Source organism: Natator depressus, chromosome 4 (genome assembly GCF_965152275.1).
Source record: "Natator depressus isolate rNatDep1 chromosome 4, rNatDep2.hap1, whole genome shotgun sequence".
NCBI lineage: Eukaryota > Metazoa > Chordata > Testudines > Cheloniidae > Natator > Natator depressus.
Window position 1 is genome coordinate 116,892,159 of NC_134237.1, and position 22,044 is coordinate 116,914,202.

Sequence of the window (22,044 nt, forward strand, 5' to 3'; positions counted from 1 at the left end):
AATCATCTTTGTTGCCCTTTTCTGAACCTTTTCCAATTCCAATATATCTTTTTTGAGTAGGGCGACCACATCTGCACGCAGTGTTCAAGATATAGGTGAACCATGGATTTATATAGAGACAATATGACATTTTCTGTCTTATCTATCCCTTTCTTAATGATTCCCAACATTCTGTTCATTTTTTGACTGCCGCTGCACATTGAATGGCTGTTTTCAGAGAACTATCCACAATGATTGCAAGATCTCTTTCTTGAGTGGTAGCAGTTAATTTAGACCCCATCATTTTATATGTATAGTTGGGATTATGTTTTCCAATGTGCATTACTTTGCATTTATCAACATTGAATTTCCTCTGCCATTTTGTTGCCCAGTCACCTAGTTTTGAGAGATCCTTTTGTAGCTCTTTGCGGTCTGCCTGGGGCTTAACTATCTTAAGTAGTTTTGTATCATCTGCAAATTTTGCTACCTCACTGTTTACCCCTTTTTCCAGATCATTTATGAATATGTTGAATAGGACTGGTCCCAGTACAGACCCCTGGGGGAAACCACTATTTATCTCTCTCCATTCTGAAAACTGACGATTTATTCCTTCCCTTTGTTTCCTATCTTTTAACCAGTTACCAATCCATGAGAGGACGTTCCGTCTTCTCTCATGACATCTTACTTTGCTTAAGAGCCTTTGGTGAGGGACCTTGTCAAAGGCTTTCTGAAAATCTAAGTACACTATATCCACTGGATCCCCCTTGTCCGCATGCTTGTTGACCCCCCTCAGGAGGTGTCTCTTGCTGCATCATTGCTACATTACCCATGTTGTGAGGTGATGCTGTAGTTGCATCATGGTTACAATTTCTCTCTCTGGTGATGCAACTACATGCACACATTCTTTAGATATATATTATACACACAGTCATATTTTCATGACCATAACCTGTATACATATCTGCTAATGGTCATCAATTTCAGAACATGACAAGCTTTCATAAAAGACCTTACTTGACATGTTTTTGTACACGATAACATTACACACAACCAGTTGAGTCAGTTGTTTATTCTTTGGGATTCAGAGACCCCCTGTTCTCCCCTAGAAGTGTCTGGACCCTGATTGTCATAGTCAAATGTGAACAAGTTGTGAGAGTGCTGGAAAATGAAGTTAGTCTGTAGCAAAACTATTGTTTTTTCCTTAGCTTTTAAGTGATAAAAGGAAATATTTACTGAGTAGCATGTGTTAAACAGGGACAGAACTATAAGTAGGGCTGTGAGTTTGTCACAGATTCTGTGACTTTCCATGGCTCAGGGCAGCTCCAGCAGCTCCTGCACCCGCTGCACTGGCCACTGCTGGGACAGTCTCGGGACCCCGCAACCCTCTTGTTCGGAGCTTACCTGGGGGGGCTCCCCGGAAGTGGCAAAATCCCCCTCGCTCACCTGCTAGGCGGAGGCATGGCCAGGCAGCTCTGCCTGCAGGCAACTGCCCCCACAGCTCCCATTGGCCGGGACAGGTCATGAGCCGTGAATTTTTGTTTACTGCCCGTGACCTGTCCATGACTTTTACTAAAAATATCCGTGACTAAAACATAGCCTTAACTATAAGATAATACAAGTAGTTAAGTATAACCTGGAGTAAACATAAAAATGGGTTGACATAGGCTATTAAAGATCATTCTAAGTAGCTGTTCAATGAAGCGTAAATAGTTGAGAATTTTAAAAAAGACACAGATTAATGTTAAGGAAAGAGAGCACTTTAAAATGTAGGCTATAATATTGTACATCAGCAATGTTTCTGCCCCCTTGTCTTCCCCATCTTATCTGCTGTTGTCAGTTCCAGATGTTTATTCTCATTGCTTTAACTGTTAATGGAACAGCTTCTCAGCAAATGGGTGCTAAAAGCTTATTTCAGATTCGTAAATTTTCCTTTCAGGTATTGTAAGGGAAGATATTTTTCAATGAGGTATCACAGTCAAGTTCACGCAACTAAGGGTACGTCTACACTGCAATCCAAAGTGTGATGGCCGCAAGGGTAGACATACCTGTGCTAATATAGCTAAAAATAGCTATAGTGGAGATGTGGCATGCTAGTGCTGGTAAAGTTAGCAAAGGTACCTCCGCCTGTGATGCAGTCACCGTTGAGATTGCAGTGTAGGTATATCCTGAGTCTCAAGAAACAGCATGGTCTACTGGACTAAGCAAGGTATTGGGAGACAAACTTCTCTCTACCTCATTTATCTCAGATCTGAAATGATAGCTGTCTACTCATTTCATGTGGGTGTTGAGAGGATTATATAAGTGTTATAAATTATGTTTAATGAAATCTTCTTTCAGATAAATTTGATCCTTTTTCCTTTAACTTATTTTAGGAGAATGACATCTTCCTGGGCTGGGAAAAAAGAGCTTACAAGAAATGGGGAAAGAGTAAGAAAAAGTGTTCTGATCTAACACTAGAGGAAATGAAAAAACAGGCAGCTGTCCAGTGTCTTCGCTCTGCTTCTGATGAAGTAAGTTTGGATTATTTAGTTGATTCTTTAATAGAATACTGTAATGTTCTTCCAAACTGGCTATATTAACTTGTGGTGTTTAGCCTTTTAATAAATGGACTTTTTACTTGAGTTAGATGTTAGGGGTCTTATTCCTTCACCCACTTACTTCCCTGATCCTTCTTGCATGAACAGAGAGCAACAATATCTGAAGTCCAAAGGTGCAAACAATTCGATGTTTGTTGGGATGAACTTCCAGCAAGCATGATTCCAGTTTCCTTCCTTAGTGTCCCCCTTCCCAGCTCTGACACCACAGAGCCTTACCTGTGTCCGTGTTCCTATTCCTGCCCTTAGCAAAACATGATTCCAAAGCACCTTCTTTCAATTTGACTAGTTTGGAATGTAAGGATGTGACCGCTCGCTTCCCAGCTTATGGCTGCCTCTGCTGCTTAGCCAAAGGCCTTAGCCTAAGAACAGGGCCTCAGGCTGTCACAGTAAGAGAAGGACCTTACACTGGCATTGATTTTGATTCTTTCTTTTATACCTCTATAACTAGCTAAGTGATAAGAATACACCTAAATTCTTAGAGTATAGGCCTTTACAGACAGGCCTGAATATCTATATCCTAACACTCCACCCCTTTTTTCCCCCCCTTTTTCTTTTGGGATCCTCCTGCCCAGGTATCCCTGGAAAAGCATAGGACATATGGCGACACTTTTCCTGATAGGGCCAGGCATCAAGGTGGAAGGTGTCGATATTCCATTTTTCCCACTGCCCCTTGTGTAGTATAGTGCCCTGCACCTTCTCTCGTACGGGCATACCACACCTATTCCAATTAGTGTTCCAGACTTCCCATCATAGTGGGCCCGAGAGGGTTGGGTCCGGATTGTCTAGTACACTGTAGGGTTTGGAGGGCTTACTACATTACTTATAGGTTATCTCCCTATGCAACATAACACAAGTACAGTTAACAGTACAAAATCCACAGCAAGACTGAGTCCTGACCATTGCAGTATGGTCCAACATCCAAGACACCCCCAAAACACTGCCCCTCCTCCTTTGACAGGGTCAAGATTGTGTGTGTCCAGTTGCTGGCAGTTGTAAGAAGCTGCTCCTGCAATTTTTGCATGCTTTTGTCCATATCATAAGTCCACTGAATGTTCACAGAGAAATGTGATATTGTCCAAACCAGCTTGACCACTTGGTATGGAATCAGGCCGTATGCCCTGGTTTGATTATTTACAGCAATAAGATTCATAGATCCATTTGTGTACCAAAGTTCAGATAGCAGCATGTAGAAGTGTGTAGTTTGGTTATGGGCTGGTGTAATTGTGCCCCCAGTAATATGTACATTCCCAGCAAAACACCTTATACACAATATACCCAATTGTTCACCCCTTGCATAGGCCATTGATCCTGCTCCTCCATAGTCATAGGAGAGGGGCACATCCAAACATCTTCTGTTGATTTACACAATTTTACACACCCCTCCATTGATTCCCAGTGAGCTCCTCCCCTTCTCATTATTTCCATAGGGCTTGTAGGGACCACCTTAGTTGCTGTTCCATTTCCAGGTACCATGGTAGCTATTACACAGGTGCTGGCCTCCTAGTTGAGCATTTTGCATTCCCATACACATCTTCCCCCCAAGGTCAGCCTTTTGAAGCCATCCCCCACCCACGTCATGAGGTTTTTTGTTCATTAAAACACAACAATGCTAGCAACAAGACAAACACCACAGACAAACACCACAAAACATAGATCCATGGTATTCTGAGTTATTCTTCTGCTGGCGCCACTTGTAGAGTGTCTGAAAAACAAAAGAAACAATTTCCACTACCCCCTAGTGGGGACAAATTATTGCTTAATAATAATACCACTTCCTTTTACAAATTTCCTTGCTAATTGCAGGAAAAACAGAAGAATTACCTCCAGGCTGTCCTTACTTTGTTCTGTAGTCAGGCTAGTGAATTACCCCACTCACTGCTGAATGCATCCGATGAAGTGAGTTGTAGCTCACGAAAGCTTATGCTCAAAAATTTTTTAGTCTCTAAGGTGCCACAAGTACTCCTTTTCTTTTTGCGAATACAGACTAACACGGCTGCTACTCTGAAAACTGGTCATTTATGAAATTCATGAGGTGGTGTACCTCAGTTTCCCCTCTTGTACAACTGACCAGGTCTGCAATAGTTTCTCTGCTGTACCAAGCTTTAAGTTTATTCTCAGGTAATAGACAGCTTTAGATTTTAGCACTGCACACACTCACACTCACACACCTACCTTAGGTTAACCTGTTCCCCTTATTTTTAAGCTTGACTTGTTTTTTCTTTTTTCACCTCCCTTTACTGGAGGGCCATAATCTGAGTCTTCTAGTAGCTTGTTTGCTGACCAGATGTATTCATTATTTTCAGCTCCTTTGTGCCCATCAGCTAGGTAATTTGCATTTACACAGAGGCTTTCTAGCTTGCTTTTGGATCCAAAGCTATTAGCAGCTCAGAGACTGTCTTAAAAGGGACACATTCCACTTCCACTAGAGTTCTGATTACTTTCCACTTTCATCTCCTGCTCCAAAACACACACACATCTGAAAAAGAAAGCACAACCTATTGTGGCTCCTTTTGGAGCCCTATTAGGATTTTATTTAAGTACCATGTTTTATTTGCATTTCTTTTACCCCTTCTCCAATATACACTGCACACGTCCTGGGAAAATGCACATTCCTTCCATATAGTTTAACCTTCATAACATTATATTAGCCATATTAATTTTACACAAGGTGTAACTGCCTCCCCCATGCCCACAGAGTTTTCATGCACACCCACCAAAGCGACAGTCCGATCCCCCAGAGCCACCCCAAGGCTTAGTGTTTCCATCATTGCTCCCCTGTTCCTTTTCTTTTTCCTATGCACACACACAAAATTCTCTTTTGCCTAACATTTCTTGCACTCTGATTACTCTTTTACACAACTGTACCCCTATTACACTCCCATCTTGTACAACTAGACACAACCAGGGGCATCCAAGTTAAGTTCCAATAGAAACCCCTTACATTCTTTAGTGATTTTGATTACATTACCCAATAGTTACATAATTTTGATCAGATTATTTCTCTGCCTGCTGCCTGCAGCAGTCCCTTATAGACCATTTCTGTGGGGAAAGGGCCCATTTTCCTTCAGAATAGCTGTAAAGGCTTCTGGGGGATAGTGGTGGTAGTAGCCACTCTACCTGAGCCCCTTGGATAATTTCATTACCAAGCTTCAATCCAATATGACTGCACAGAGTTGCACATACAGTTACCTTTATATAACTGGGTTTGATCATTCAGCAAAAACTTCCTTCTTGTAACACCACAACTGTTACTTTTTTAACATCTTCACAACAGTTACCTTTTACCATTTCCACAACTCCCAAATATTTACTTTCCTCCAAATCCTGTATTATCAATTTTTGCAAAAGCTATTTGTAACTTTTCGCTCACTTCTTTAAGATAGTAAAACATTTGTCTCCATGGATGCCCATGGATCTTTTACTCCAAAAATTCCAGTGGAATACAGCAGACCTCTGTCATACTTTGTCCAAAATAACCAAAAACATTTCACATAAGTATCCAAAGTACCCTCCATTAAAAGTTCAGAAAAACAAAGTGTGGAAAGGCAGGGGGAGATGAGGGGGAAGAGGTGGAAAGAAACCAATTAAGCCGGTCAGGTCAGTTTAAAGTATAGGCTATCAGCAGCAAATTAAGTAAACCGAGAAAAAGAAGAAGGAAAAGAAGAAAAGGACATAGTTAGCTCTGAGCCAAGAGTAGGCTCCCTGGGTTGAAACAGTTGGAAACCCTTATCCCCAGGTTCTCATTCTGGCTCTGGGAGAAGAGTGGGGGTTGTTACCTGCTCCTGCAAACCCTGCCATTTTGCATTTTGAAACTTTTTTTTTTTTCCTTTCTTTCCACTCCCTCAGGGCCAAGTCCCAGCTCCAGTCTCTAAAGGTAGTCTGTTAACTCTGCTTTTGACTTTAAACCCTGTTGTGCCAAATCATCTTTAACCACCCCTAACTAATTTACAACCCTTCAGCAGCCCTTGCTGAAGCAGCACCTAATTTGAAAGATTACTGGCAGCTTCCCATAATGCTGCCCTTACTTCAAACCTCTCACAAGGAGACTGAAGTGCCTCCTTTCCCTGGAAGGTATTCAGTCCCAATGGGCAGGGACCTTCTTCCACTACCATAGACCAAAGGAGCGTGGGCTCCTCATCCACCCGCCATCCCTCTGGCGGCCATCCCACTTCCATCCCACTTCCTCCATTTCCTTTTTAATCTCATCCCAGGTTGACCCCTGCACCTGGTATGGGCCCTGGTTCATCCTTATCCATTTATCCAAAAAATCCTTTACCCTGGCTTGCCAGAACCCGCAACTACCATCACGAGAGTTCACTATACCCCCTCCAAGCAGCTGCGCGGACTGTTGGGGAGGGGGACTTACAGGCTGCCACTCACCTATCTGATGCGATGCATCCAAGTCACTGGCACCAAGATGTTAGGGGGCTTATTCCTTCACCCACTTACTTCCCTGATCCTTCTTGCATGAACAGAGAGCAACAATACCCAAAGTCCAAAGGTGCAAACAATTTGATGTTTATTGGAGTGAATTTCCAGCAAGCATGATTCCAATTTCCTTCCCTAGTGTTCCCCACCCCCATTCCCTGTTCACATTCCCCCCCATTCCTGATTGACTGCAGACTATATAGTAAAACTTGAGTTCTGCTTAGCTATAGCTTAACCAATCATTTTCCTGAAATTTAACTAACCAATCCTAACATATTGTAACATGATTATTTAACCAATTATATCCCACCACCTTAATTAGTTTACACCCAGCAAAATTAATTATACAGCAGACAGACACAATCACAGAACCAGACAGAGGTTATACAGACAAACAATAGGGAAATGGGGACTACAGTGATAGAACAAACACAGAAATGAGGATTTCACATCGCAGCTATTGATAAGTGAGTTCTTGCCAGACAGGATGCTATCAAACTAAGTTTCCTTTTACATCTTCTAGGCACTTCCCTTTTTCTGGAGGCGATGGGCATTATCAGGGCAGGATTTTATTCCTAACAGCCCACTAGCACCTTCTTTCAATGTGACTAGTTTGGAATGTAAGGATGTGACCGCTCGCTTCCCAGCTTATGGCTGCCTCTGCTGCTCAGCCAAAGGCCTTAGCCTAAGAACAGGGCCTCAGGCTGTCACAGTAAGAGAAGGACCTTACACCAGCAGACAGTGATTTTAATTCTTTCTTTCTTTTATACCTCTATAACTAGCTAAATGATAAGAATATATAAATTCTTAGAGTATAGGCCTTTACAGACAGGCCTGAATGTCTGTATCCTAACATTAAATTGTTTAATTAGTTGTCTTAGGAGTCTGTGAGAGCTCTTTATGTCCCTGTATGATGTATGAAATCTGGGTACAGAATCAGTCATCTCCCTACGTCTTCTATAGTATATACTGTGTGACAGGTTGTTCTTTCTACAACCCTCACCTGCTCTTGCAAGGGTTCTTGCCCAGGCCCCAGCCACCATTGAAGTCTCTGCACTGCCTATATAGCAGTAGACTTGCATAATGACACTTATTAAAATCTTAAATTTCACTTTGTAGTTATGGATATACACCAGCACTGGGGAGTGGATTAGCTGGCTCTTATAGCTCAAAGAGCATTAATGGCTGTGTTTTTTTCGGTGGGGAGCAGCATCCCTGATCTCTCATGTCATTTGCGTGAACAAGAAAGGAATTGCTTGGTGGCTCTGTCTCTGAGAGTGGAAGGTGTAATTGAAACAAGAGTTGGATACATTTATTTTGTTTTTACTTATGTTTGCCAGTTCTTTATTTTCTTATTTTATAATCATAAATCACTAAAATGGATGTATTAAAATTGTTAATTAGTTTCCTAATTGTTAGTAGAAAATCAGATTTTATACATATATATTTTTTCTGTTAAACTTAATATTTAAATGTTCATCTGTAACAGAAAGGGAAGTTCCAGGACCCATTTTGTGTGTGTGTGTGTAGAGAGAGAGTACATCCACAAGTCAATGAAATTGAAAGGTTTCAAACAGGCTTCCTCTTCATCAGGGTTGATAGAGACTGGACATCTTCTGTATTAAATATTTTAACAGGAGAAGACCAAACAGTTTATAGCACCTGTTAATGAGTGCATGTGAGAATGTGGATAGGTGATGTAAAGTTCAAAAAAAATGTTGTGTTTTCTACATGTGATAAAATAACTGCTGGGTAGGGTGGATAAAAATCAATGATTTTTTAAAAAAAAATTTAAAAAATCAGAATTTTTTATTTAAATCGGATTTTTTTATTTAAATCGAAATTTTTGATAAAAAGGTTTTTCCCCTCAAAAAGCAATCTAAAGATAGTTTTAATTAAGATACATTATAGCTCAAAGATATCTCATCATGGAAGAGGGTTTAGAAATTCTAATTCTATAGTATGAGACAATATATTCATGTAATATTTAAGAAAAGTTTTGTAAATGAGTTTCAGTAGTTCATGGATTAGGGACCCAATCTTATGGGGTTCCAGGGGCTTCTGTATGGATTATTTAGGTTAATCTTTCTATCTACCCCGTTGGACTCAGTGCTCAGTCTAGAAGATACCATCAGTGATGCTTAGTTTTGCAGTTCTCAAACTGTGCATTTGTGTCTCCAGAGGTAACATGCTTGTTAACAGCAAAAATGGTTTTAAATAAATAATATATAGAGGTGAGAAATAACAGACCTCTACCCTATTGTCCGTCTGCAAATTTGTGTACACAGAGTCAATCCCTTACCTTTCTCTAAAAGTGCAAAGTTTTGGGAGTGTTGGGGGTGGAATAGATCTGGACAAGGAGAAGAAGTCTGGAGATAAATGTGAGAAGGGAGGGACAGGCAGTAGAAACAAAAGTGAAACTATTTGAACAGCATATTCCAGAAGTCTTGAGGTCTTTCTGAGGGTAGCCTTCATTGATTTGAGATCTACTATAACATTCTCTCAATAGAAGGGAAAACCTATAATGGCAGCAGGCCGCAAAAGAGAACCAGTTTGGGAATAAGAACCATTCAAGAAATATATGTTTGCTGCTAATGTTGTAAAGAAAGTCACACCAGTGAACTGGTGGAAGTCACTTAAGCAGTTGGATTCAGAGACTGTTGAAGTGATAATCTCACTTTTAACAACAGTAGCTTCTTCTGCTGGTATAGAAAGAATATTTTCTTCCTTTGGACTAATTCATTCCAAATTGAGAAATAGTTTGGGACCTGAAAAAGCAGGAAAGCTTGTTTTTCTTTTCCAGATTATGAGCAAACAGGAAAATGAAGGTGAAGACAACTGTGTTAGCTGCAAAAGCCAATATTTTAAGTTTCTCGTGTTGACCTGGCTGACATAGTTGATTTAATTTTTTTTAAACATTTCATTTAACTATCTTAGTTAAAAACAATTTTAACAAAAACAAACCTGATTTTAAAAAATGTGAATGTTTAATTAAATTCAAAAATTCATATACTTGTTTTGTTAAAATATTATATGTTTGCTGTTGAAGAAAAAAAATCCAGAATACATAACGTTGTAGTTTTAGTTAAATAAAACAATTTTAAATGTCTGTCTGGTGATGTTCTCCTTCTAATACAGCATGGCAAGAAAATCCTCCAGATATTAATGATTAACCGGTTGAATTGGAGATAGTTCACCTCCCAATGACTTCATAAATATCTGCTTCAATTACCTTTGGTAAATGAAATAACCAAACAATCATTCAGTTTCTGATATAGCTGTAAAACTAATCTGAAAAGTTTTCAAAATAAATCACTTTAAAAATGTATAGTGTGTACCTTCTAAAAATGAAACCTACATCTATCAACCCGTTGGATTGGCTGTGAAGCCCCCTGGAGTGGTGCCTCGATGGCACTCAATATATGACCCTGCTGACTTGGCGGCACCTCAGTTCCTTCTTACTGCCAGTGATGGTCATTGGAACTGTGGTGGCTTGCTAGCAAGTTCTCCTCCCATTCTCCTAGCCTTTCAGTTTGTTGTTGTAGTGTTAGTTGTACTTGTATTTAGTTATTAGTGGCAAGCTGTTGGGAGTGGGGGTTTCCCTTCCACCTAAGATCCCTGTAAGCTGTGTGGCCGCGCAGCAGCCTATTTAGTGCTGTGCAGGCATTCGTGGAACCCATCCTGGGACCTGCTGGGGACTGGCCAGGGGAGGGGCACCCCAGCCTCAATCCTAGCCCGGCCACCAGCCTGCTGCGGCCCGGACCTGCTCCAGGCGCTGCCCGGGCGCCTCTCCACCGGTCTGAACCCAGCCCCGGCCCAGACCTATTGGGGCAGGGGTGCCTATTCTGTAGCCCCAGCCCTGGAGCTGTCGAGGTGGGGAGAGGTGCTGCTGTGGGGAGAGAGATATGGGGGGAATCCTCTCTCCCCGCTGTAGCCACAGAGTACACTCCTGCACCCCAAACCCCTCATCCCCAGACCCACCCCAAAGCCCGCACCCCCAGCTGCCCTCACACCCCTGTACGCGAATCCTCTGCCCCAGTCCTGAGCCCCCTCCGACACGCCAAACCCCTTGGCCCCACCCCCACCACATGAATTTTGTTATGTACACCAATATAGAGGTGATGTATCACACATCACCTCTATATTGGTGCACATAACAAAATTCATTCCACACATGGATGTGAAAAAATTAGAGGGAACACTGCTCTCCACCCCGACTGCCTATCTCCCCTTGGAGACTCGGGGCATGCCTTGGTCCCAAGAGTTCAAACCCTGCAAGTCCTGCAATAAGCCCATGCCAACGGGCGACCCCCACGACGCTTGTATAAAGTGTCTGGAGGAGGCACACCAAGCTGATAGGTGCAGGATTTGTAAAGGGTTTCGCCCTAGAACAAAAAAGGACCGGACTTCCATTTAAAGCAGCTGCTTATGGAGGTGGCTCTGAGACTGCAGTCCTCCTTGGTGTGGCAAGACCCGGCACCGAGTTCATCAGTGGAGCGCTGCGCCATCCGTGGCAGAAGCGACACCGCGGAAGGACACAGAGACCTGCGGCACTGCCACTCCCCGGTGGCCAAGCTGTTGGGAACTGTCCAGCACTGGTCCCATTGCTGGGTGCCACAGCAGTGGCACCAAAAGCAGGTTAGGAGTGGATCTCCGCCTTCGAGACCCACTCCTTCGGAATCGGACAATGGGGTGTGTCCCAGGGAGGAGCACCTGGCACAGGGAGCTTTGGAGTCAGCACCATCGACTTTGGCAGTGCAAAGGGGACAGTTGAGTCTGGTGCCATTGGTCTCCCCAAGACACATGGTGAAGAGATGGGGCTACCATGTGTTAGCCGATGGCCAGGGATGTTTGGTGAGGTGCCAGCTATGCCCGTTTATACCATCCGTGACTTTAACCGCTAGGACGCACTGTCCCTTCGCGGCGGGCAGCCCGGGCTAGGCTGACGGATGCCCCAAGGTCCTAACCACCCGTGACTTTAACTGCTAGAGCTCAGAGCTCCTTCGCAGCGGGCAGTCAACACTGACTGACAGGTGCCCCAATGGCAGCACTAAGAGCCTCTCCACACCCGTGACTTTAACTGCTAGAGCTCAGAGCTCCTTCGCAGCGGGCAGTCAGGATTGACTGACAGGTGCCCCAAGAGTTTGCCCCGTGGAGGCGGCACAACTCAACGCTAGGCTCTTAGTACTCTCACCTAATGGCCAGGCTTTATAGCCAAAACGGCTGAGGTTCTTTAATTGTGTTGGCTGCTTTACAGTAAACCAGAGAAACAAGTCAGGCTTATGCATAAATGGTTACCAAAATTTATTAAACTAGATTCTAATCATGTGGTTACAAAATTGCTAGTGCCTACTTATTTAAATGTAGAGATGTTACACATGTAGCCCTTCTGCCCATCAGAGTTGGCAGCAACAAGGGCCGGGTTCAATATCTAGGGGATCCATTCCAATAACACAATGCAAACCGGCTCGAGCCCCCACCCAGTGACCTGGGACAAATATATACCACCCCCACTGGGCGCCTCCAAGAGGCAATACTTCCCCTCTCGCAAGCACATAGTCTGAGTGTAGCAAAAAGCCTTTTAATAACAGAGAGAAACAATGTGGCATTATGTTGGGGAAACACCACCAACAGGATTCATAACACAACCCATGAGCAAAAAAAACCACCCCAAGCAAATTGGGGCATGCCCCTTTCCCTCGGGTTCTTGAGTCCCAGCACCCAATTGTCTCTTGAGTCCAGCAATCCACAAATCACCCAAAGTCCAAAAAGTCCAGCCCCAGAGTTCAAAAGTTCATCTGCATAGTGTTACTCCCCAGTCTGGCTAAAATGTGCCTGTGTGTGGGGGAAAGGGGTAAGGGGCACCTTACGTGTCCTGAAGCTGACTGCCCCACAGGGCTCTGCTCTGCTACGCTGTCTCACGACCCGCTCCGCTCTGCACCGCTCACCGTCTCACGAACAGCTCTGCTCAGCTCACCGTCTCACGAACACACCGCTGTCTCACCAACGGCTCCACTCCACCACGACCGGCTCTGCTCTGCACCGCTCGCTGTCTCAAGAACAGCTCGCTGTCTCATGAATGGCTCCGCTCTGCTCAGCTCACCGTCTCACGAACACACCGCTGTCTCACAGACGGCTCCGCTCCACCACGACCGGCTCCACTCCGCACAGCTCGCCGTCTCACGAACACACCGCTGCACTCTAGATCTTCTGGCTCCCCACTACTTGACACAGTGCTCAGTGATTTCAGCTCTTAGTGATTTCAGCTCATAGTAGTGGGGGCCTTAGTGCTGGTGCACCTTAAGGCCAAAGTGAATGCAGCACAGTACCTGTAGCAAGACTCTTAATAGACCCAAAATTAGCTCTGACATTCCACAGTGGAGAGAGACAGAGGTGCAATTGGTGCTTCAGGCCCTCACAAAGGGGCCCACACCACCAGGTACTAATACCTGTCTCAAGTCTCTCTCCATTCACACAGTTTTGGAACCCATGACCCTTGCCTAGCGAGTGCTACTTAGTTGATGGTGAGTCCCTCCATCATAGCAAAAGGCCAAGTACAGTTCCAAGCACAGTTCCCATAATCAGGGTAATAACAATTTATTCTTCCTGCCCCAATAACAGAGACACTGGGGATCCCACAGCAGCCGAAGTGACCATTTGGGCAGCTATGGCCTCAGTCTAGGCGGGGTGGGTGTGCCTATGCAAATGAGATCAGCCCCTAAAGTTTTTTTTTTTTTCCACAACTTGCCACACCTCACCACCAGATGTCAGGGTGGAGCTCACCCTGACACTGCTTACACACACACAAACAAGTTACAAAACTGAAGCTACAATCCCAAAGAAAGAAAACAAAGTATAGAGCTCTATTTCAAAATATGTGTACACTAAAGATAGGAGATCAGGTGTGGGTGCTTCTTACCCTCCTTGCATCTCTCGATTCCAGCGGTGCCAAGCCAGGATCGGTCACTCAATTCCGCGGAAAGACGAATAAGGGACAAGGCTTAGGGACCCTCTTAGCTGCAGAAGCCTTGGGAGGCTGTCACTTATCTGACCAGCAGATAGATAGTGAAAAGCACTCCAAAATCATGGTGCTGTAGGTCCCCTACTTATACCTCTGTACTCCTTTATTCTCTTTCTCCTTTCTTATGCCAAATTGGGGCTGGTCTGTCTGGGCGACGCCAGCTCTCGCAAGAGTAGTTCACACTTGCAAGGGAGAGAAACAATAAGTTTCGACTACCAGACATTCCTTTTATTAGGGTAAATATTTTCCCACCTAGGATGTTGGTGTGTGTGCATCATGCTATTTAGTAGGGGCTAAGAGCCATGTCTGTCACAGCGCCTCTGCCTGCTGTGAGCCTAATCGTTGTATATGTTCCCAGAGGCACACTGTAGCAGCACACCTGTGCTTTTCACAGCTTCAAAGGCTGTGCTGGAATTTGTTAAGTGCCCTGTTTTGGCTTCCGCAATGCTGGTCTGAGGGGGGGGGGGGGGAGCTGGCTGTCTGGCTACACCATGCACCCTAGACACCTTTAAGGCCACGAGGGACCTCGCTGCCATGACAGCATCACGGTCCCCGGCCCTCCGCAACAAGCTTCCGGTGCCACTGAAGGCAGTACCGTAATGGGGCAAGCCGGCAGTGTTGCATCTGCCTGCATCTCCAAGGCACCACTCACCGGCACCAACAAGGAGGCACTGCTCTGAGTCCCGGCACCAATCCCCAACTCAGTGGAGATCCCGTTCTTGGCACCGGGCATCACGGCACCGTTTGAGGACTTGTCGCCAGTCGTCGTCACAGTGCCACTCCGGATTCCAGGACCACTCCCCATCTTCGCGGCACCAATCACCAGCCTAGCTTCGCTCAGCACCGTGGCCATCTAGATCCCGGTCCTCATCTTCGGAGTCAGAAGTGGGGTCCAGATACTCATGCTGGAACCGGCACAGGTTGACACATAGATGTCTTGATGTGGGCACAATGCCATGGCCGGCGCAATGGCAGGGGCTTGCACAGTGGCCCTTTTGGACCCCCTGGGCATATCACCAGGCCCAGGGTACCTTGTCCGAGGGCTCCCGGTCAGTGTCTGACAAGGCTATGTCTCTCAGGCTGCCTTGCATTAGATATTTGACAGTCTCGCAACAGCAGACTTCTGTAAGACCAGTCCTGCCATTCGAAACTAGATAGGTTTATAGTGAATACTTGGATGAAGAGAGATTGGGCTTATGGATCCCAAAATAGAAGACAACAAATAGAACTTATTCTGCTGGCTGGTGCAACATCCATATTTTTAACTGTTGTGTTAAACCAGTGAAACATAGCCTTGAGTTACTCCAGCAGGGCTTTATTTTGTGTGTATAAGCATCCAAGTAAAAAGATCAGCTCTCTGTAGTATAATGTTCTCAGCATTTTCAAGAAAAGGAAGATTATACCAATCCCAGCACTAAATGCTTCCTTAGGGCATCCACTGTATTCCAACCCTGCAAGGTTATAGAGCATAATCTTGAAATCTCATTCTGCTCCTTGCAGCACTACCCAGATTGAAGCCCTGCAGGAGATGTCATTATACCACAAATCTTTTAGAGTAGGCCTGCTGATGTTACCATCTCTAATTAGATAAGGGTTTTTTATTTGAAGTTGGGAGCTTTCTCTCTCTATCAAGACCCAGTATTGTACTTTTAATTCAGGCAGGTGAACCTTACAACTATCCTAACATTCATTCCCTAAGTAAATTCAAGAAATATTTCTTTTTCTGGCAATTATCAAAGCACTGTCAACCTCAGGGCAGACAGTCATGTCTCCTATATTGAAATCTGCCAGTCAGCCATGTGTTCATCAAATTCTGCATTTTGGTTATCTAGTCTTAGCAAATACCATTTTCTTTATTTTGGGAGCAGTCTTTTCTGTGGTTTAGTACTAGGGGAAGATGAAGTTATTTATATGTAATCTGTCTTGTTTTGGATGCCCATAGTCTTAAGGATGATCCTACCTCCCACCCTGTGGGCACACTGCTTTGAAAATTCCATGGTAACTGATCAGTGGACCTTCAAAAAAGAATATGAAAATATATCTGTGCTTACCTGAAAAAATACTTTAGTCAAATAATAAGGTCCACAGATCCAGCCGAAGACAAATGGATCATCTTGCAGAGCAATGAAAATTGACATACAAGGATTTAGGTTCGTTGTCAGTTAGTGGAAATTACTATGCTCTGCAGTTGGAAAATTGTTGTTTTTCCCCACAAATTATATTTATCACAATCTGTGATATAGGAAAGTAGATTTGAATTCCCTGGCTGTGAAAGTTATCTCAGCTGGAGGGAACTTTAGGAGTCAGGGCTTTCCCTTGCTGCCAGTGGCTGACTAACTGGTCTGGTTCTGCCTCCAAGTTGGAAGCAGGCTGAAATACCCATTTTAACAGATCTGTGGACTTTACTACTTGAAAGAAAGGAAATTTTCAGGTAAATATGGATACATTTTTCTATTCTTTGCATTACATTTATATTCAAACTTTTAAACATGTTTTAGAGTATAATTTATATTTTGTAACGTAAGCAATTTTTTAAGAAAATGAAAACATTGACTCTTTTAACAAACTGTCTACATTTGACAGAGTAAGTTTAGCAACAAATGTACAGTTGGGGTGAATCACATTTTGTAGTCAGGTCATATGTCTTAACAGTTGATTCACCCAGAACAGCTGCTTAATCTTTCACTTGGTGACAGGCCACATGCCAAGAAAAGTAATCTGGTGCACTGTAGTTATGCACTATCAAAAAGTGAAACTAAGAACTTGTATTTCATTGTTCAAAGCTGTATTTTATAAAAGTGAAGAATTGCTTTTTAAGATTTTCAAGTGTACTATGTACCCAAAGGGAAACTGTAGTGACATTCTCATATCACTATTATAATTATCATTAACAATTAAAATATATAGTGCCTTTAATTTACTATGATGCTTCACCAATATAGAAGAGACTTGTTCCTTGTCCCACAGACCTTATAACTAAATAAGACATGACGGACAAAGAAAAGGCTAGGACACAGTTCAGGGCAGGACAAGAAAGACTTTACCTTGCTTCATGTGGAACAAGATGCAAAGTCATAGCTAGCTAAGTAGATTATATTGCACATATATTTAAGTAATTTTAGAAATATGTCTTTTATAATATCTAGCTCCGAATTGTTCAGATTTCTCAGTGCAGGCAGCTGTTTCACTGATATGTCATAGAAGGTAAGCCCAGTCAGCTGGCACATAGCCAAATAATACCATTGGGAGGAAATAGGCAATGACTACTTAACAGAGCCGCTGAAAAGAGAATAAAGAGCCATATATCCTTACTTACTCATGCTACCTTCAGTTCTGTAGACTAGAAACTTGGTGAAATAATCATGAGATGTGACCATCATGGTATCAGAAACTCTAGGAAAACATGCTAAACCTACTGGATGATAACTGTATTCAGATAAACTTTAGAACGAGTCTGCTGGCCCTGATATACTTACCTTGCAGTTACAGCTAACCTTCAGGCTCTCAATGGGACCCAATCTCTTAAAACTCCTGGCTGAAGCCTTAAAGACACAAAATATAATCTCTCCTGCCTACAGATGTAACTCTGACAATTGCATTTTAATGGGCTGGAGCGTGGCATAGATAATTGTTGACAGAGACAGGTTTTGTCTTTGTGAGTTAAAATTGGTTAAATCGGCATTTTAAAACTATATAAAGTATTCCAAAAGCAGCAAATTTGTGGACTTATTTTTTTAAAGGCAAATCTTCTGTACTAATTGAAGACCACAATTTTTAAAAAGTGTGCAGGCTCTCTTCTCTTTAGAGAATGTCTTTGCCTTTTTTTCCTCTCTTAAAAATATCAAGAGATACTTAAGTTTGGAAATGTGTATATGAAACCTACCACCTTTCATAAAGTTATCTAAAGTGTTATGTTTCAACCAGATGCATTTCATTGATATTGCATCTAGTTGTACAGGTCACTTTGAGGGATTTTACAGTAGAGATATTAGTTATTTGTTTAAACTAGAAATGAAATCCTACAAATCTCATATTTAAAGTTATTTCTCTTCACCCACTGCAGGAGACTCTTGACAGAGGAGTGTAGTATCTGTGCTCATGAATATAGACTTTTTCACAGCACTGGCAGGAGTCTAGTAAAAATGTTGAACCATCACACCAGTTTTGTTCGTCTGTGGGTGCTGTTGAAAAAGGTCCTCTGCAGTGGAGTAGAGAAAAGGAGAGAGAGTAAAGGAGACTCATTCAGTGGTCTAGCACTGGGGCGGGAAAACTTTTTGGCCTGAGGGCCACATCTGGGTATGGAAATATTATGGCAGGCTATGAATGCTCACGAATTTGGGGGTTGGGGTGTGTTGGGGGGGGTGAGGGCTCTGGGGTGGGGCTCAGGTTGAGGGGTTGGAGGTGCAGGAGGGTGCTCTGGGCTGGGACTGAGGGGTTCAGGGGTATGGCTCAGGGGTGCAAGCTCTGGGTGGTGCTTACCTCAAGGTGCTCCCAGAAACAGCGGCATGTCCTCCCTCTGGCTCCTACACGGAGTCGCGGCCAGGTGGCTCTGCACCCTGCCCCATCCGCAGGCACTGCTCCTGCAACTCCCATAGGCTGTAGTTCCCAGCCAATAGGAGCTGCGGGGGTGGCGCTTGGGGCGGGGGCAGCGTGCAGAGCCCCTTCACTGTCCCTGAATGTAGGAGCCAGAGGGGGACATGCTGCTGCTGCTTCTGGGAGCCATGTAGAACCATGGCACGTGAGGAGTAGGGAAAGCTCCCAGCCCGGCTCCCCGACTGGAGCTTGAGGGCTGGATTAAAATGTCTGAAGGGCCAGATGTGGCTCCTGGGCCGTAGTTTGCCCACCCTGGTCTAGTAGCAACAAATGAGAGTTTGGGTGTGAATTCAATCATCTCCTTTTATCTTGCGTGCTTGAGGATTGCTGCCTTTGATTTCTCTCACTCTTTAGTTAACTGAAAAAGCTATGTTGATTTGCTCTGGATAAAGCTCTGCTATTTTGTAAGCAAGAGGTAGGTTGATTGGAGAAAAGTCACAGAACTCTTAATTTAGCGCTGGGCAAATTCAGAGGCTTAATTTATCTATTAGAATCATAGAATAACAGAGTTGGAAGGGACCTCTGGAGGCCATCTAGTCCAACCCCCTGCCCAGAGCAGGACCAATCCCAACTAAATCATCCCAGCCAGGGCTTTGTCAAGCCTGACCTTAAAAACTTCTAAGGAAGGGGATTCCACCACCTCCCTAGGTAACGCATTCCAGTGTTTCACCACCCTCCTAGTGAAAAAGTTTTTCCTAATATCCAACCTAAACCTCCCCCACTGCAACTTGAGACCATTACTCCTTGTCCTGTCATCTGCTATCACTGAGAATAGTCTAGATCCATCCTCTTTGGATCCACCTTTCAGGTAGTTAAAAGCAGCTATCAAATCCCCCCTCATTCTTCTCTTCCGTAGACTAAACAATCCCAGTTCCCTCAGCCTCTCCTCATAAGTCATGTGTTCCAGTCCCCTAATCATTTTTGTTGCCCTTTGCTGGACTCTCTCCAGTTTCTCCACATTCTTCTTGTAGTGTGGGGCCCAAAACTGGACACAGTACTCCAGATGAGGCCTCACCAATGTCGAATAGAGGGGAACGATCAAGTCCCCCGATCTGCTGGCAGTGCCCCTACTTATACATCCCAAAATGCCATTGGCCTTCTTGGCAACAAGGGCACACTGTTGACTCATATCCAGTTTCTCGTCCACTGTCGCCCCTAGGTCCTTCTCTGCAGAACTGCTGCCTAGCCATTCGGTCCCTAGTCTGTAGCGGTGCATGGGATTCTTCTGTCCGAAGTGCAGGACTTTGCACTTGTCCTTGTTGAACCTCATCAGATTTCTTTTGGCCCAATCCTCCAATTTGTCTAGGTCCCTCTGTATCCTATCCCTACCCTCCAGCGTATCTACCACTCCTCCCAGTTTAGTGTCATCCGCAAACTTGCTGAGGGTGCAACCCACGCCATCCTCCAGATCATTAATGAAAATATTAAACAAAACCGGCCCCAGGACCGACCCTTGGGGCACTCCGCTAGATACCGGCTGCCAACTAGACATGGAGCCATTGATCACTACCCGTTGAGCCCGACAATCTAGCCAACTTTCTACCCACCTTGTAGTGCATCCATCCAGCCCATACTTCTTTAACTTGCTGACAAGAATACTGTGGAGACTGTGTCAAAAGCTTTGCTAAAGTTGAGGAATAACACGTCCACTGCTTTCCCTTCATCCACAGAACCACTTATCTCATCATAAGAACCAGTTATCTCATCATTAGTAAGGCTACGTTTTAGTCACGGGTATTTTTAGTAAAAGTCATTGGTAGGTCACAGGCAATCAACAAAAATTCATGGCCGTGACCTGTCCATGACTTATACTATATACCCCTGACTAATCTTGAGGGAGTGTTGGCGGTGGTGCTCAGGGGGGGCGGGAGCTGACAGACCTCCTACCCGGCTCCTCGCAGCACACCCAGATCAGTGACATGTCCCTCCCTCCAAGTGCCAGCTCCGCAGCTCCCATTGGCCGGGAACCACAGCCAATGGGAGCTGCGGGGGCAGTGCCTGTGGGTGGAGCTAGGAGCTGATAGGGAGGGACATGTCGCCACTTCCGGGGAGCCTGTCAAAGTAAGCACCGCCCAGAGCCCTCATCTCCTCCCGCATCCCAGGCCTGAGCCCATCCTACACCCAAACTCCTGCTCCTGCTGGGGGAGGTGGCCCAAGACTGCCCCACCAGTGGTTGGTGTGGCTGGCCATGGGGCTGCCCGAGCTGCTCAGGCTTCCCCTGGGCCAGCTGCACTGGCCACTGCAGAAGTCACGGAGGTCCCAGGAAGTCACGGAATCCTTGACTTCCGTGACAAACTCGCAGCCTTATCTACTAGCATAGTCACTCCCAAACTAGTAATCTGGCACCTATCCTTATATGAGCCAGTCTAGCCCTCAACAAGAGGGCAGAGTGCCAAAAAGTAAAACCTTTGATGGATTGGGATGGAAGTAAAAAGAGGAGGGATGGGAGTAAGTGGATCCTGGAAGACACTAGAACAGAGAGGGAAAATGAGGGATTGATTTGAGGGGAAGGGAAAAACTAAAAATACAGAATTTAAAAGTGGTGGGTTCCTCCAGATCTTGAAGGGGGAGAAAAAGAGGGACTATTATTGGAAGCTAGTTTAGTAGCTGAAATAAACTCAAACAATATTTCATACTCCACCCGAAGACAGAAATTGTGAGAGTTAACCACTTGATATTGTTGCAAATGCTATTGTGATTAAGTTCTGTGTATTTCATGTTGGGATAAATACGTCTTAAAATAATCACAAACCAATAGAAATATTGCAGAGCTTAAAACTAAGAAAAGCAAGGCACTTCAGGGGTAGATAATTTGTAATGTTTTAAATTCATATAATTACATATCCTACTGAGACAAACAGATGCTAGCTGGGTTACTTTAGATTTTTCTAAGCTTGGGGTGTAACGGCTAAGACATATCCCTTAACAAAACACCAGAAAATTACTTTTACATTGTACTGATTTGTTAAATACATCTCTCAGTCTGCAAGAGAATATTAAAGCATTTTAGCACAGCTTGTGAGGTGTTACTTTCCTAATCTGCAGCGTGTTTTACACAGTGCAGTAAGGAGTTAAATAAATGATCTCTAGAGGCTTGACATTCTGCACTGTAGGCTTTTTTTTAACCTAGTGCTCGCTGTATAGGATTGCTGTGCATAACAGCATGCAGTATGTCAGCTGATTTAAGTATTAGTTTTGTGATGCAGGAGGAAACTGAGTGTGTGATTCCAAAACGTTTTCATTTCTTCAGCATAATGGTAAGAAGATTATCTTTTTCTTACATGTATTTGTGTTTGGTTAGTTTAGTGGTTTTAAATTGCTTAGCTTTTCTAAATTTGCCACAGGTTGTTTTTCATTTAGTCATTCTTGAGAGCAGAGTGAAATCAAAACCAGCTCTTTCTGTGCTACTTTTTAAAACAAACTACT

General features: G+C 44.0%; 1 protein-coding gene across 2 annotated transcripts in view; it reads left to right on the plus strand.

Annotated features, from left to right (window-relative positions):
* Nucleotides 1–22,044, plus strand: part of KIAA0232 (KIAA0232 ortholog) — a 106,274-nt gene that overhangs the window by 51,537 nt on the left and 32,693 nt on the right. For both annotated transcript variants that reach the window (XM_074951727.1, XM_074951729.1), the window contains exon 3: nucleotides 2,352–2,489. In XM_074951727.1, the coding sequence (XP_074807828.1) occupies nucleotides 2,352–2,489 (138 nt within the window). The remainder of the gene's footprint in view (nucleotides 1–2,351; nucleotides 2,490–22,044) is intronic.